This window comes from Callionymus lyra, chromosome 9 (assembly GCF_982586985.1).
Source record: "Callionymus lyra chromosome 9, fCalLyr1.hap1.1, whole genome shotgun sequence".
NCBI classification, from domain to species: Eukaryota; Metazoa; Chordata; class Actinopteri; order Syngnathiformes; family Callionymidae; genus Callionymus; species Callionymus lyra.
In genome coordinates, this window is record NC_141826.1 from 3,421,154 (window position 1) to 3,436,708 (window position 15,555).

Here is a 15,555-nt window from a genome sequence, read left to right on the forward strand (position 1 = left end):
AGTAAGTTGGAACATTTATACTATGTAAAGATTGAACCATCAATTAGAAGTTTGAAGGCATTTATACTGTATATCAAGAGACATATAATAACTGATGTCACAAAAGGAGAATTATATGAGTTGTTCTTTTTTCAGAAATGCCTTTTCCTTTTTTAGCTTTTTTTTTTCTGTGTCAACATCTCTGCAATCACTTTGCCCTTCGTCCTTCCCTTTGCCCAAGTATTTTTTCCTTCCTTTCACCAACTATTTCCATCTTCTCTGTTGCCTTGCTCCCTGTTCTCTCCCCCTCCCTGTCTCCTTGCGCCATCTCTCACCCACACCTTCTGTGTCGTTCTGCCTGCACTCGGCTCTCTGTCCGCACATCATGGCACTACCCTGTGTCCTCCCCTCCATTGCTCTCCACCCACCTCCTCTTCCTGCCAGAGCTTGACACCTATCCTCCTTAATAAGCTCTCTCTTCATCGCTCTGCTTTTTCCTTGGTCTCTCAACATGACAACCTAATTAGTGTTGTCACACACTCACACACACACATTGAGAGAGCGAGAGACGTTGGCATTTCTGTGTTTTCTAGCTTGGTTGTGAGTGAACACAACATTGTATTTCAATATGTGTTTCTATGTGTGATATCTATTACTCTAACGTAGGTTTATATATTACTGTGAAAATGTCAGTGCTTGCTGTCTGTTCTTCCATAACAAAAAATCTGTTTCTTTTATTTAAGGTTTGGTTTATTTTACTCAAATTAAGCGCTATCCTCTAGAGTCAAACGTTGACCATTCCTTTAGATATTTTTAGATTTCAACAGTGTATGTATGTATTACCATCCATGCATATCCTTCTTCAACTTTCATGGACAACACAAGCTTGTCATGCTTGATGACCATTATTAACTTGGATGTTTGTAACCCCTGATACTGAATTCTAAACTCCCCAATAAAAATGTGACATTAAATATTTTAAATGCAAGGGTGTCCATTATTTACTTTTTCACAACAAAGGGGGTGTGGTCAGAGAGAGTACCTTCTGAATGGAATTGCTATAAGGATATGAAATCTTCTGTTCCGCTGTGGTATAATATAATATGATATAACACACAGTGAGGAGGGACAAAACAAGAGCAGCTCGTAATGTTCAACACTACGACAGTTGGACACTTCATGACAATTCATCCCCACAAAATGTGCATCACACTAATGCCGGATTTGAATTATAGCGTGTTGGGTCAAAGTGTTCTTGTGTTGAGGCATCCCATCATGCACTGCAGGACTGAGAGGTTGTCATGACCCTATGTTTTTTTCAATTCAATTTTTTATTTTTTATTGTAGGTGATATGCGGATTTGCATTGCAAGTCAATGTACTTTTAGGTATTTCGGTCCAACTTGCGGATTTGATTCCAAATTTGAAACAATGTTTCTTCATGATTATTGATTATATAATGATTATCAATTATTGAAGCAATTAAGCATATATGTGAAATGTTACTTCTGTCTTCTGATATATTGTGTATAATATGCAAAAGATTATAGATATTAGGGAATGCTGACAATTACACAGCCACAGAAGAGCCAGAGAAAGAAATTTTTGGAATTCAAGATACCTTTTCGATGAGAGGTTAAAACTTCTTTGCAAAAGACTACTCAGTCCAGTTGACTAACACTGGAAAACTTTGGATATTTTTATTGAGCTAAGGATCAATTTCGACTGCAAGATAACAATTGTCTTTAGGATAATATTATTAATGTATTTTATCTTTGCTCAAAGGACTTTAATTTAATTATGGATTTAAGAAAAGATTTATAACCACTAAATTGGGTTTTTGCTCCTGCCCAACCTATCGTATTTTCCTCCCTATTAGGCGCACCGGATTATAAGGCGCACCTTCTATTTTAGAACAGTTTTCATAAATAGGCCACACCGGATTATAATTCTCATAGAATAAAAGACACAGTCAAACGTTTGACTGGGGTTGCGTTATGCATCCACTAAATAAAGCTGTGCTAAAGGGAATGTCAACAAAACTTTATTAAGCGTTCCGACAACTCCGTTCACTCCCATGGTAACGATGCTCAAATGATGTTTAAAAGGCTTCAAGCAGCAGCGTGTGAGACTGGTGTTGTGAGCAGATAAATGTTCAGCGAGCAGCAGTGAAGTTGAGCGGTGTATGAAAGCTAGAGCGCGCGTGTATGACATGTTGAACACATGTATGACTGGTTGAGCGCGCAGCAGAGTGATTTTGAGTGTACAATAACCAAGAGACACTCGCTGAAACCAGTGGCGGTAATATCACTCCATAGTCGTCAGCTATGATGTGACGTGCGTCGTAAATCCCACCCTGTGATGACGCATAAAAAAGTCACAACTTGAGGTTTCTCAAATTAGGTAGTGTCCCATAGTGTGGATACCGAAAGACTCTTTAAAAAGTTTTTAATTTAGAATCATACATATCCAGTCTCCCTTATCTAATTTCGAAGAACTCTGATAGGATCTCTTTCTCTTAGTTGGGGCTCATTCTCTGTGGTAATATGCAAAGTTTTGTTTGCAGGCACGTTCTCTGCAGACCAAGTACAAAGTGAGGCAGCAATGCCACAAGGGGGTTCTCCAATCACAGCCACATAATTTAACCTTTCGTTTCATCTGATTAAGACTCTGTGCTGCAGATAAAGTCAGTGAGCTGATACATGGGGGATGATAAAGTGGGAGAGATGTTGACAACGACGGCAGTAGAGTTAAGCAGCAGTAAGGAGACAGCAGTCATTTGAAGTTTCTTTGGCAATCCTCAATAACTTGGAAATTATGGAAATTATTACTCCTGCCAGTGTTTTCTAGCGTGTGCCAGTGTATGTTTCCCAGCCTCATTTCAAGATAGAAATTCTTGTTTTTTTACTTCAATTACTGAAGGTTTTTATACCATGAGCATTGAAGTATTCATTGAATAAATTGAGAGGAAAAAAGAAATATATCTGGCCAAACACATGTCAGATCAGCATGAATTATGCTTAAATCAAAGAAAAGTCATGAAGTGTGTTATTTCACACCAGCTCTAATAATCACAGTAAATATAAACTAGTTTGACATCCTAATTATAGATGGTGCTGTGGTCCCAAAGTCATCTTCTCTGTGATGATGAGTTATTGTTAGTTATTTCAGAATTACCCGCCTTCTCAGGGAAGAATGGAATTGAATGACACAAGACGAATCAGGAACTGAGTAATAGCTGTATTGACCCTCGTGGTGTTTAGCCGTGTTATTTCTCAAGATAAATGCAGGCAAGTAGTTTAAATAACCTCCATTAAACTATAAAATGCAAAAGGCATCACAAATGAAATTTCAACAACAACTTTGGAATGATATAATAAGTTACTAGAATTGCAATGAATTAGCGTTTGTCAAACTATTTTAGTCATGACAGAAAGATCACTTTTGTGATGACAACATTAAAGGGAAGACGTTGTCATCACCTTTCTGTGCCTGTTTTGATATTGCTGCAATAGTGATCTAATGTGATGTAAAAGCTAAGTCCCAACTATTATATCTGTCATATTTTATATTTTTAACTAATAAATCAGAAACATTCTGATGTTGTGAACTACACAGATTGTACTATGGAACGGTGATTGGTGCCATATTTTCACATCTGCAGAACGCCGTTTATGTCTGTCTTTCTTTCAGTGACCAAAATAAATCAAACAAAGATCGACAGATGTTTGCAGGGAATCATTTTAGTGAGACAAGGGAAAAGATGATTCGATTTTGAAGAATGTTTCACTCTATCTTTTGATAAAGTTGCTGCAGTATATCTTTCATATTTTTGCAACTTCTGGAAGGCAACTTATCGCTGTTAAAATTGTGTATCGCTGTAAAGCTTGAAGAGATGAATATAGGGTAAAATAAATATAGCATGAGAAATTTGATTAGTTCAATATATTATTATTTTAATTGAATCTTTATGACTGAAATTACATAAATAGTTTTGATCGTTTCCTATTCTAGTTTTAAAAGAATATATATATTCACAAGTTATTTTTTTGTGTTATGATCATAATGTTTCAGCATGCACAGGTGTCTCTGCAACCACTCTGCGCCCTGTTAGATTGATATTTAAATTACAGAGCGACTCATTTCAGATATGAACACACTGCCCACTGGCTGGGACACATCGCTGCCTATTAGTGCTCTAATTCAACACAGCCGCCACCAGCCTGCGCCGATCATCGCGAGCTAATTGAGAAGTGTCTGAGGCATTTACTGACAAGGTCAATATCATGGATTACAAGATGATTGGCTAATTCATTTAAGGCTGATTTAACACTTCAGTTAATAAGGTACATTTTCACGAATAGCAGACACAACCATTAAACTCTAAAAGAAGAGAAATTTCTTGGTGAGCATGTGAGTAAGTAAGTAAGTAAATAAGTAATATTTGTATAGTGCTTCTCTAGACCAGGGTCACAAAGCGTTTAAACAATCAATACAATACCCGATAAATTAGATGCTTAAAAGGTCAAGACAACACTGAGAACAACACAAGAGCTCCAGAAAAATCAAGGAAAAGCCTGCACGAATAAAAGTGTTTCTTGAAGGAGTCAGTAGACTCCATCAAGCTCAGAGAGAGAGGAAAATCATTCCAAAGCTTAGGAGCAACAGCCCGAAAGGATATCTGGTCCTGAACCTTGTTCGAGAAACCAAGCAGATTCTGATCCACAGACCTAAGAGCGCAGGCTTGGGTTTAAGGCTGGATCAGATCACTGATGTAAGGAGGAGCCTGACCATGAATAGCTCTGAATGTAAGAACCAGAAATTTAAAGTTGATCCTCAAGAAAATGGCAGCCAGTGAAGAGATTTAAGGATCGGAGAAATGTGAGGTCCTTCTACTAGAGCAGGTCAGAATTCTCGCTGCGGAGTTCTGTATCAACTGCAGGCGAAACAGCTGCTTCTTGTTAAGACATGAAAACAGACTGTTGCATTAGTCCAGACAAGAAGACACAAACGCATGGATAAGTTGAAGGAAAGAGTTTCTGGTCAGTTTTCTTCAGTGTTGAACAAGAGACATGTCTTGTCAAATATAACACCCAGATTTCTAAGGATTAGTTTAACAAACTGGCCTAAGACACCCAATAATTGACTCAACCCTGGAACCTTATCATCAGGCGCAATAACCAAAGTTTCAGTTTTCTTCCAGATTTAGCTGCAAAGTGTTTTCACTTATTGTTTGATTTCTAGCAAATAATTAGCTAAGCTGCTCAGCTTCTGGGGCTCAGTTGGATCAAAAGAGCAGTAGAGCTGTATGTTATCAGCAAAAATGTGATAAGAAACATCAGGAAATCGCTGAATGATTTTACCCAGCGGAATCAAGTACAGCAGTCCCACTTCATCCCTCAGTCGTCTCAGCAGGATCTGGTGATCAACTGTGTCAAAGGCTGAGGACAGATCCAAGAGAACCAGAACAGTGTATTTACCTGAATCCGCCGACATCATGATGTTGTAGTGATTTATAGGCCTTATAATAAGGTTTATTTTCAGAACATCTAAGTTCTGGTAGATTTAACTTAAAAATTGCCTCTAGGTAAGATTTACCGGAAGAAAGGGGGCACCACCCTTGTTTATAGTTCAAGGGAAACTATTAAATTTACGTGAATAATAATGAATTAATTGGCCTAATTAATTAACTATGAAACACTAGTTTTAATCAATCTCATTTAACTAAAGTTTACTACTTTTGTCGTGATTATCTGTTCTTTACTGAGTAAGAGGCTCTTAAATTGACCGTTATTACACCAATAGAGACGCGAACAATGACGTGACGTTTTATAGATTTATTTAAAAAGGAATGAACAATGAATGACAAAATTGAGTATGTTATGGTAAGTTTCGGAACCCAGAATAAAACGGAAACGGGAAAAGAATCGTAGACGAAATCTTAATAGACTACCCGCATATTAAACAACCCAGACACAAATCAATTTGTTCAAGATGAAGTGATCAGCTTCTTACTTGACGGTGGATGGTGAACGGAGGTTTAGGCAGCAGCTGGAGACCAGATGAAGGTGACAAGCGGGTGGATGACGGAGTTGGAGGATGAGGATGAAGGAGAGGATGATGAGGAAGACAGTCAGGAACGAGGGAATCAAAGTTCTTTCGACGAGGGGACCAAGCGGTCCGATGAATCACAGTGTCGTCTTCCTGGTTGTAGACACCTCACGTGAACACGCTGAACGCCTGGAATGTTCACTTCGCTGAGGGAAAGTCTTTAGGTCAGGAACACTTTCTTCTTACGGGAGGTAAGGATGATTCACGGGCTGTTGCTTCTTGATGGAGATTCTCTGGGAGACGTGCTGCGAATATTGGAATAATCTGACTGGTCTGGTCAAGATTATTAAGAAACTCACAGAACTTTGCGGAGTCAGGAAGGATGCTGGAAGCGGGTCCTTCAGTGCGGTCGTCAGTTTGGACTTGCAGGAGCTGAAGTCAGGAGGCCGGAGATCGTCTTGAAGGCAGGTGGTGAAGACCAAGTTTATCACGCGGGAGGTGATAAGTTCTGATGTTACGAGGTACGCTCTGATGTTAAGAGGTACGCTCTGATCTTTTGGAGGAAACAACACGAATTCTCTAAGTTGAACACAGTTCTTATGTTGAAACTTTGTGATCTTAAAAAGGGGCAAACCCTTATGATTGGTTGACGTTTCTTCGGCGGGAAAAGGGTCCTTCCAGACTGACCCTCCTTCTTCTTACCTCTCCAATTGTCTTTTCTTCTCGTCACACAAGAAAAATCATATGTACATTAAAAATGCTTTAAAACTATTTGTTCTTTCTAGATTCTTTTCCCACGGAGCGCGGACATTCAAATAACACCAAACACGACCAATGTAGAACACGTATTACAAAATGAAGGTTTTGATAATGATTAATTCAATTCTTATATTTCATCTGTGATTACTTTCTTCATTTTGATAACTTCAAACACCTTGCACGTAGCTCCATTCACTTACAAGTATATTTCTTTAAGCAGGTAATACACATTTCAATGAATATTATCCAAGACCCACACACACACACACATTTTGCCTGTGAAGACATCTGTTAGCACTTTCAATGTTGGTTCACAAACTCTGCATCTGCAGGAAGCCATAAAAGTTCGTATCTGATCTTGGTTGGTCAGAATCTCACCATGAAGTGTTGAACTCTTCGGTCATTTGAAGGTTTAGCTTGACCGTTCGTCAAACTCCTAATCCTCCTTGCTTCGGGAAGTCGGGCTAATGGACTTTATTACCCTGAAATATCCCTCCTCTGCTGTGTTTACTCACTCGAAGTTTGTGAAATGCCGATTACACCTGGTGTGGGGTTTTCTTATCATCGGAAGAATGTTGACGCAGATCCTGAGGAGTGGGTGAGCTTTCACAGATGTTTTCCAATGAAGATAAGTTCATTACAATGTCACTGGACACTTTTAGTAACGCTGTCACCGTAGAGTGATGTTTGCGGAAGCCAGACTGAAACTTTTAATGGATGTTGCTCTGATCCAGGAACAACAAACCAGCTTCTCCAAGATCTTGGACAAGAGTGGAAGCTTAGAAATAGGCCTGAAATGACTGAGGTCAGTCGGGTCTAAGCCTGGCCTTCCGAGCAAAGGCACCACAATGGCATGTTTAATTGCATTGGGAAAGGGAGAGGTTCACCATATCGGTAACCCAGGGCCCAATTACATCAAAGACTTTGATAAAGAGCCTAAAAGGAAGGACGTTCCGAAATATCACCCAGATATACAACAGTGAAGGAAGACCACGAGGTGGAGACAGGCAGTGGTGACAGCAGGGGTTCCACACAAAGGGCGAGGGATTTTCTCTTTTAGCAATTTAATTTTGTTAATGAAAAAACTCAACAATGCATTGCTGTCAGCTTCACAGAAGACAGACATGATTTTAGGAGCAGGAGACACGAGAGAATTGATTGTGTCAAACAAAACTTTGGGGTTTTTCTTTTTTGCTGCTACCAGTTTCCTGATGTAATCAGATCTGGCAGTTTTCACCATCTCATTGTATGAATACATCAGATCACTGATGTTAACTTTTTGCACCTTAAGTTTAGTGGACTTCCAGAGACTCTTTTGACAGTCTCTTCAGACTCAGGAGATCTTCATTTGTCCAAGGGCACCGTTTTTTCTTAATTGTCAGCTTCGATTTAGCAGGTGCCACTTGATCCAGTATTTCAACATGCAGCGGTCATGTGGGTTACAGCTGTCACTCCAATCAACTCTGATGTAAAAGCCAAATTAAAAAGAGGAAATGAAATGATCTTACCACCACTCATTGAGGTCCTGCTGGCAGACAGCAGTGCTGACATTTCGAACAAACATCAAGCAAGCCCAATGACGTAAGAGTTCCGCAGCAGCTCTTCGTCTCCTGACCTGAACACCAGATCTCCATCTCGATCTCTTATGGAAATCGTCTGGTACTCGAGAGATCATCCGATATTCCACAGAGTCCGTGTCGATGAGAAGCGGAGGAGGAAATAGAATCGCGAGTACGGTGTACATTTTAGGACATCGTCAGGTATCAGACCAAACGGCTTCATCCTTCAGACGAAGCAGCCTCAGACAAACATCCGTCAGACGAAGCAGCCTTAGGCTTCATACAAAACAACATTAGATAGATAATTAAATAGATAATTTTATTTATCTGAGTTCGGAAATTCACAATTCAAGCAGAAGATTTACAGATGAACACATTTAAAAAAAATAAAAAGCAAGAATACAAAGTTTTGCTAACTTTGGGAATGTACATAGTCAGGTATCAGACCAAACGGCCTCAGAAAAACCTCCGTCAGACGAAGCAGCCTCAGAATGAACGGCCTCAGACGAAGCAGCCTCAGAAAAACCTCCGTCAGACAAAACGGCGTCAGACAAAACGGCCTCAGACGAAGCAGCCTCAGACGAAGCAGCCTCAGACAAACCTCCGTCAGATCGAACTTTGTCAACCTTCAAAATAAAAGTCCCCAGACAAAACTACATCAGATAGCGCCTGGAAAAAATAAGCGAACCATTTTATTTTGAATAAAACCGGTGCATGTGACATCACACGTCAACATGCCATCGGATTTTGTAGTATAGTTATCACATGAATTTTGGTTTTCATTCGAAATAAAATGATGCGTTTATTTTTTTTTCTATATGCTATCCGATGTCCTTTTGGCTGATATCACATCGTTATCGTCTGCATTTCTGGTTTCATTCGCAATAAAACGGTACGTTATTTTTTTCCCCAGATGCTATCTGATGTCGTTTTGTCTAATATCACATCGTTATCACATGCATTTCCTGTTTTATTTGAAATAAAAAGGAGCGATTTTTTTTGTTTCTGATGTAGTTTTGTCTGGGGACTTTTATTTTGAAGGTTGACATAGTTCGATCTGACGGAGGTTTGTCTGAGGCCGTTTCGTCTGAGGCTGCTTCGTCTGAGGCCGTTTTGTCTGAGGCTGCTTCGTCTGACGGATGAAGCCGTTTTGTCTGACACCTGACGTCCTAAAATGTACACCGTACGCGAGACGTTGGTAACTGTCATTAGTGTCAAACTCCTCCATAGACTCTCTGATGCTGAGAAGTGCATCGCGATCATAGATCTGTGATGCTTGATATTTCAGGATAATATGAGAATATGTAGTCGTTAAAACGACTGTTTTTTAGCCAAGTAGCAGGAGCCCACTTTCGAAGCAGCTGTTCAGAGGCTTACCGAGGGCGGAAGTTGAGTTTTGCAGTGTGGTTTCATGACTTAAATCGAGGCTATTGAAGAAAAATAGTTTTTACAGGGTTTCAACATATTAACTTTTTATGTGTAGTGTTTGTACCACATGAGGCAATTTTTAGACACGTTTGTGGCACACTTACTTACCAAAGCATATGAGAGAGACGATGCATGTTCGAGTCATTCTTTCTAGCTAAAGCTGCAATATTTTCACATTTTCTGTAGTGTTTTATTTTGAACACGAATGACTCATGTTGTAGGTATTTCTAGTTACTATTTTTACAATGTCCTTCTTTATGTAACATTGCCTGGTCAACCTGCCCGGAGAGTCTGTGAAGGTCCGCATGATCACCTGGGTCAGAGACAGTTCATATGAAGTAATAAGAGACTATTTTAAGTTTACTGGAAAATAAGACCAGAAACTGACGCATTTATTTTAAAAACAAAGGCAAGTCAGTTCAAATCATCAACATTGCACTTCAACGTAGTTCACATTTTACATGCATGTCCAGAAAGGGAAAAGCACGAGAAGCAGAAGCTTATCTAGTCTCGCCCCCATTACCCTAAGAATGAAATCATAATCATAATCATAATTATGTCTTATACTTGCGCTACAGATATATACATATATATGACAGATTATTTTTACGTATGACACTTTGACATAATATGTTACAACAGTAGATGTCACAAAGTCACCAATTGGTCCGATCAACAGAGAGACCAGTCTACTTATTGGATGTTTCATGGTGTGAGAGAAATATTTCTTTTATTCTTTCATTTCCTTTGCTGCTTTCTCAGTGCTCAACTTCGCCATATCCTCACAAATTTTGGCTGCGTCAGCTTGCATCCTTGCCACATAATCTCGAATTGTTGAGATGTCAGAGCACATCCAGACCACAGCACTCAGAGTAGTTGCGTTGTCCGCCCTCGCGCCGGTTTGCTCGGCAGCGATCTTTCTTGTTTTCAAATACAGAGTGAGGATCCCACATCCCAGCAAGATCATTCCAATTGTCATGAATGAGAATATGTACACATCCTCGACATACTCCACATCCAATGCAGCAAGGCACACGACTCTCAACTTTTCCAAAATGTCCATAATGTAGCCGGACATAAAGGTCCCGTCCGTGTTGAAAACACTCTGTCAATGGCATTCAGTGACCAGCTTAGTAACTTCATCGTTAACAAATAGATTGTCCTTAGTGTGTGTTGACATGACGGTCACTTCTCACAAAGAAGTGTCACAGTCTATTAGAACCAGTTTATCTTGACTTTCGTGATACACATTATGTAACATCCTGCTACGTACAACCTTCTCAGGTTTCTCAGGCTCAACTCATTGTTTTGTTACAGAATGTTCTTTTGTTATCCTCCAACATCATGTCTGATTAGCTTCTCTGTAATTTATCAGCCATCTTGTATCATTCTGTACCAGTCAGTGGTTGAATTTTTAAACATTTTCTTGAAGACATTAAGTGGCAAAGGATTTTAAAGTAGTCTGTATCTTCTTTTGTCTGAAATTCATATTTCTTTTAAGATTCTGTTTATTTTCTCTGTCTTAAATGATCTTTTGAACGTTACGAGGGAGGCTTTTGTTTGAGGCCTTGTACATAATTTGAACAGTGGATTTGATATATATAACGGATGTATATTGGAGGTGTGGAGAGATTAGTGCGCAATACAGAATATGGATATAGTTCTGCTTTAGCAGTTACGCCATTAAATAAATATATATAAAAATAGTTATATAATAACATTCTGAAAAATCTCAAAAAACTCTTGAGCTTTCTCTGTAGACACCAACACATGTTAACTCTAGAGGTGAGGGCACTGGTAAAATGCTGGTATTTAAATGATTTTCCAACAACATTATAAGCCAAATGCTATACGCGATGTGATTATTTGGGATATCTGACAACTCTTACCTGGAATGATGCTTTGCTCAAATAACAAATACGAAACCTAGTTATTTGGTAACACCAGTGTAAAAAAAAGGGAAACTTACCAACACCAACATCAGGGAATCAACTGGTAAAGGGCGGTTGACCTTTCACATTGTTGGGAGGTCACACTGATTCTAATAGATGTAAATGTCAACCTTCATACCAGTACTAAATAACTGGTTAACTTACTGCCCCTTTTATAATAATGTAAGAGATACTTAACCCTTGTGTTAGCTCAGACTTAAGGTGAACCTCGACACTCGAAAAATTGGTGACGTAGTGATCTGAGCCCAAAGAGAGGAATTTAGCTGTGTTGTTGATATGAACGCACTTTGATTTCAGATAGGAAGGAGGTCAGAGATAAGATGGAGTGTGGATTTTGATTTTCTTGTCAGGTAGAGCTCATATCTTAGAATAGGTGGAAATTGAATTTATATTTACTGAAGATGCTGCCAAGGTAATGAAGGCAGACGACAGATTGGAGGGATGTGGCCTAGAACTGATCCCTGTAGCACACCTGTTAATGTGAGGGAAATAGATTCGAGTTAGTTGAACTGAAAGGTAATATGTATTGTTGGCGGCCCCAGCAGTACCAACTCGCACAGATTGGTTGTCTGGTTTATTTCTGGCGACCTCAAGTGACACTTCCATAATTTGCTACACTGCATTTTACGCTCAAAAGTGGTGTAAATTTAGAAATGCATCCCTGGCTTCAGTCTAATTTAGCTCCCTGAGGCTGATTTGCTTTTGGGTAGGTAGTGAAAGAACCATTGACCTACTTGATCACAGACTCCAGTGGCTAAAACATTAGAGCCCTTCCAATTTGTGAGGCAGCCGGAAAAAAACATGACGTTTAGCCCTAAGCAAAACTTTTAACCTGAATTTGTTCATAGAGGTTTTTCTGTTATTTTTTTTAACTTCTCGTCTTCTCGCTTTCTAGTTGAAATAATGTTGTCAAACTCACCATACGTAGCGAGAACACTTCAGCCAACTGTTAATGGAAGTTAAAACATTTTCCTGGCTTTATTTTTATTTAAATTAATTCACTTAAAATTATGTTGTTAAGGTTTAAATATATATTCTGGAAAACTGAATAAAATATTGTTTAATGTTGGACTAGGACATAATATCAGGTGACATAAGTTAAATGCAGCATTTTTAACCAAATTTAGTGAGATCATCTCATCCGAATGAAGGTATGAACGATGTGTCATTGTTTAAACAGTTTAATATTTGAATATTTGTGTTGGCAAGAATTGGGGTTAGACTGGCAGGAGGGACAGAGCCGATGACAAATGATGGTTCAGCAATGAGATAAGCTGTTTCTACTTCATCTCATTTCACTGTGTCAGCGCCATAGTTGTTGTGAATCCCATCAAAATAAACAGATCAGACGATATCTGCATAATGATGTCCTCATGTGCCATGTGAGGGGAGACCTGGTATCCAGGGAAACACCATCTGAAGATTCAACACAAACACATACACACATTGTACATAATATGTACGACTTTGATTTAAGGTCCAAGTACCCTGAGTGACAGTGATCTGTCCAAAGCGACAAATTCTAAATGTGATGCTTAGAAACTGCCTCTAAATGTGCATTAAAAACTGGACAGAAAAGACAAGGAAAAGATATTAAATATAGTACAAGCATGAAATGGTTGAAATACCCATTTAACAATTTGCTGACTTATTATGTACTTTGAATGCTCATAACACTACTGTGCGATTACGTTGTGATGATGGTGATCAAGTAAACTGCAAAATCCACCGCCAGGCGCCAGGGGGTCATCAAAGACACTCAGCGAGCCTCTGTATCTCTTTTAAATATGTTGGGTACCTCCGGTGAAATGTGATGTATGTAATTCTGATGATTGTCCTTGGGCAAAGATTTTGATAAAGCCTGCCAAGAAACACACTAAAGTGAGGCTTAAAAAAAATGTTTTTGTACACGAAAGAAATTCCTCCTAGGAGTAGAAAGGGGGACAGTGGAGAGAAAAATGGGCTTTGCTATTGTTGGAACCGACTTGTAGGACGATTTCCGCCTGCTGTGGCTTCACTCTACAGTATGTGATCTACTAGGGGTCTGCTGATGCTTGTGGGGTCAGCGGCATGGCTATGCATTGGTAGGATGTCTGCCTGGGCACCGGCAATGGAAGCTGCTGGTGGTACTTAGTTGTCTCTGGACTTGTTAGTTACTTTGGCATGTTTTGGTCCCCTGCAGATATGATGTGTTCCCTGTCCTTCCATCAAATGCACCACACACTTTTGTGCTTTGCCTGAGCAGTGTTAACAGTGACTACATGGTTCTCCTCTCATTTCTGCCTTTAAGAGGCAGATTTCTTCTGAAATATTTAAAAAACAGTAACAAAGACTTAGACTCTTTCACTTCAAAATGGAACTATGGCTGCAGACAACTTTACTCCTGCAGCAAGGGGGTGCATAATGAAATACCAGAGAGATGTTAAGGTTGTATAAACGTACTAACACACTTATAAATTGTTCCACTGTTCAGTACAGGGATGTTGTTAGGGGCCAGATAGTGTGTGCTAGTATCTCACTGACCTCAATAGGAATCAGAATGAACTTTATTGCCAGTGATGCAAGAACAAAACCGGAATTGTCCACAAAACAAAGCAAGTTACAAATAAAACTCAAATATAGAATCCTGTCTCTGTATTCTGACACATTTCCTCTTCACTGTGCAGGTTGATATTCCTTGAACCATTTCTAAAACCCTGTGTTGTGGTTTGAAAATACTTATGGTTGTATGAAGGTGTGTGTGTGTGTGTGAAAGAGAGGGGAGATAAAGAGGGAGAGAGTCACAGGAGCATACAGGAAAAGGTAACTGAACCACTGGAGGAGAAAACAAGATGCTGCAGGCAGTTGATGGATTGATGAAGAAGAGCACATTTTCAAGACAGAGGGATAAAAGGCTTTGCAGCCCTCCATTCCAATTGTGACTCGTGCACATACAAGCACATCAACCTACACACACTTTTGTTACAACTGGACACTTTTACCATTACTTGTTTTGGTGTTTTGATAAAACTGCAAATAAAAGTTATCTTAGATTTTATGTTTAAGTTAAAAGAAGAAATAACTATGAATAATATTGTACAATATCAAAATATATGAATATGAGCTGACAAATCCTTTAGAACTAATGGTTTATATTTTAGCTTCTGAAAAAATATGAAAACAAGAATAAGAAGTGTGTGTGTGTGTCAAATTTAATACACAATCTCCCTTGAAAATAAACAAACAAATCTGGTAATCCCAAACAAACACGGTTCATTCATGTTTTATAATAGTCATAATATCTGCTTTGTACGTTACAATTAATTCATATTTTAATATTGGATTATAATGGCCAACATTTCCCTCATGTACTTTGTTTCATACATTTAATTCAACCTTTTTTTAAATGAATGATTCAAGTTTTATTATTGTTACTATGTAAACATTTCTTCCCAAGAGTTCAGTTAAAGTTAAAATGCTGACTATGTTGATTTAGAACGTTCGAACAGGCTTCTGTGGAGAGTTCATTTTTGCATTAATCTAATTTTTTCAAGACTTTCACTGTTGGGTCATGTTGTCAAGCCTAATCATATATGCTAAAATTATTTTTTTCTTTGTTTGTGTTCAGGAACTCCACATACTGCATGAAGGTGTCCATGTCCATGATCGTGGAAGAGAGCGATGAGGGCAAATGCTTCAGCCGAAAAATCCGCTACCTGGAGAAAGCTGAGGTCACTCACAGCAAAATGATCACATGCAGAGACATTGATGACTACCTGGCCCCATACATACAACCTCAAATGAAGTGGTACAAGGTACAATGACTTTTTAACAACAATTCCAGTCGAT

General features: G+C 38.9%; 1 protein-coding gene across 2 annotated transcripts in view; it reads left to right on the forward strand.

The window, feature by feature from the left end:
- Positions 1–15,555, forward strand: part of il1rapl2 (interleukin 1 receptor accessory protein-like 2) — a 241,002-nt gene that overhangs the window by 143,216 nt on the left and 82,231 nt on the right. For both annotated transcript variants that reach the window (XM_087799600.1, XM_087799601.1), the window contains exon 5: positions 15,335–15,521. In XM_087799600.1, coding sequence (XP_087655726.1) covers positions 15,335–15,521 — 187 coding nt within the window. The remainder of the gene's footprint in view (positions 1–15,334; positions 15,522–15,555) is intronic.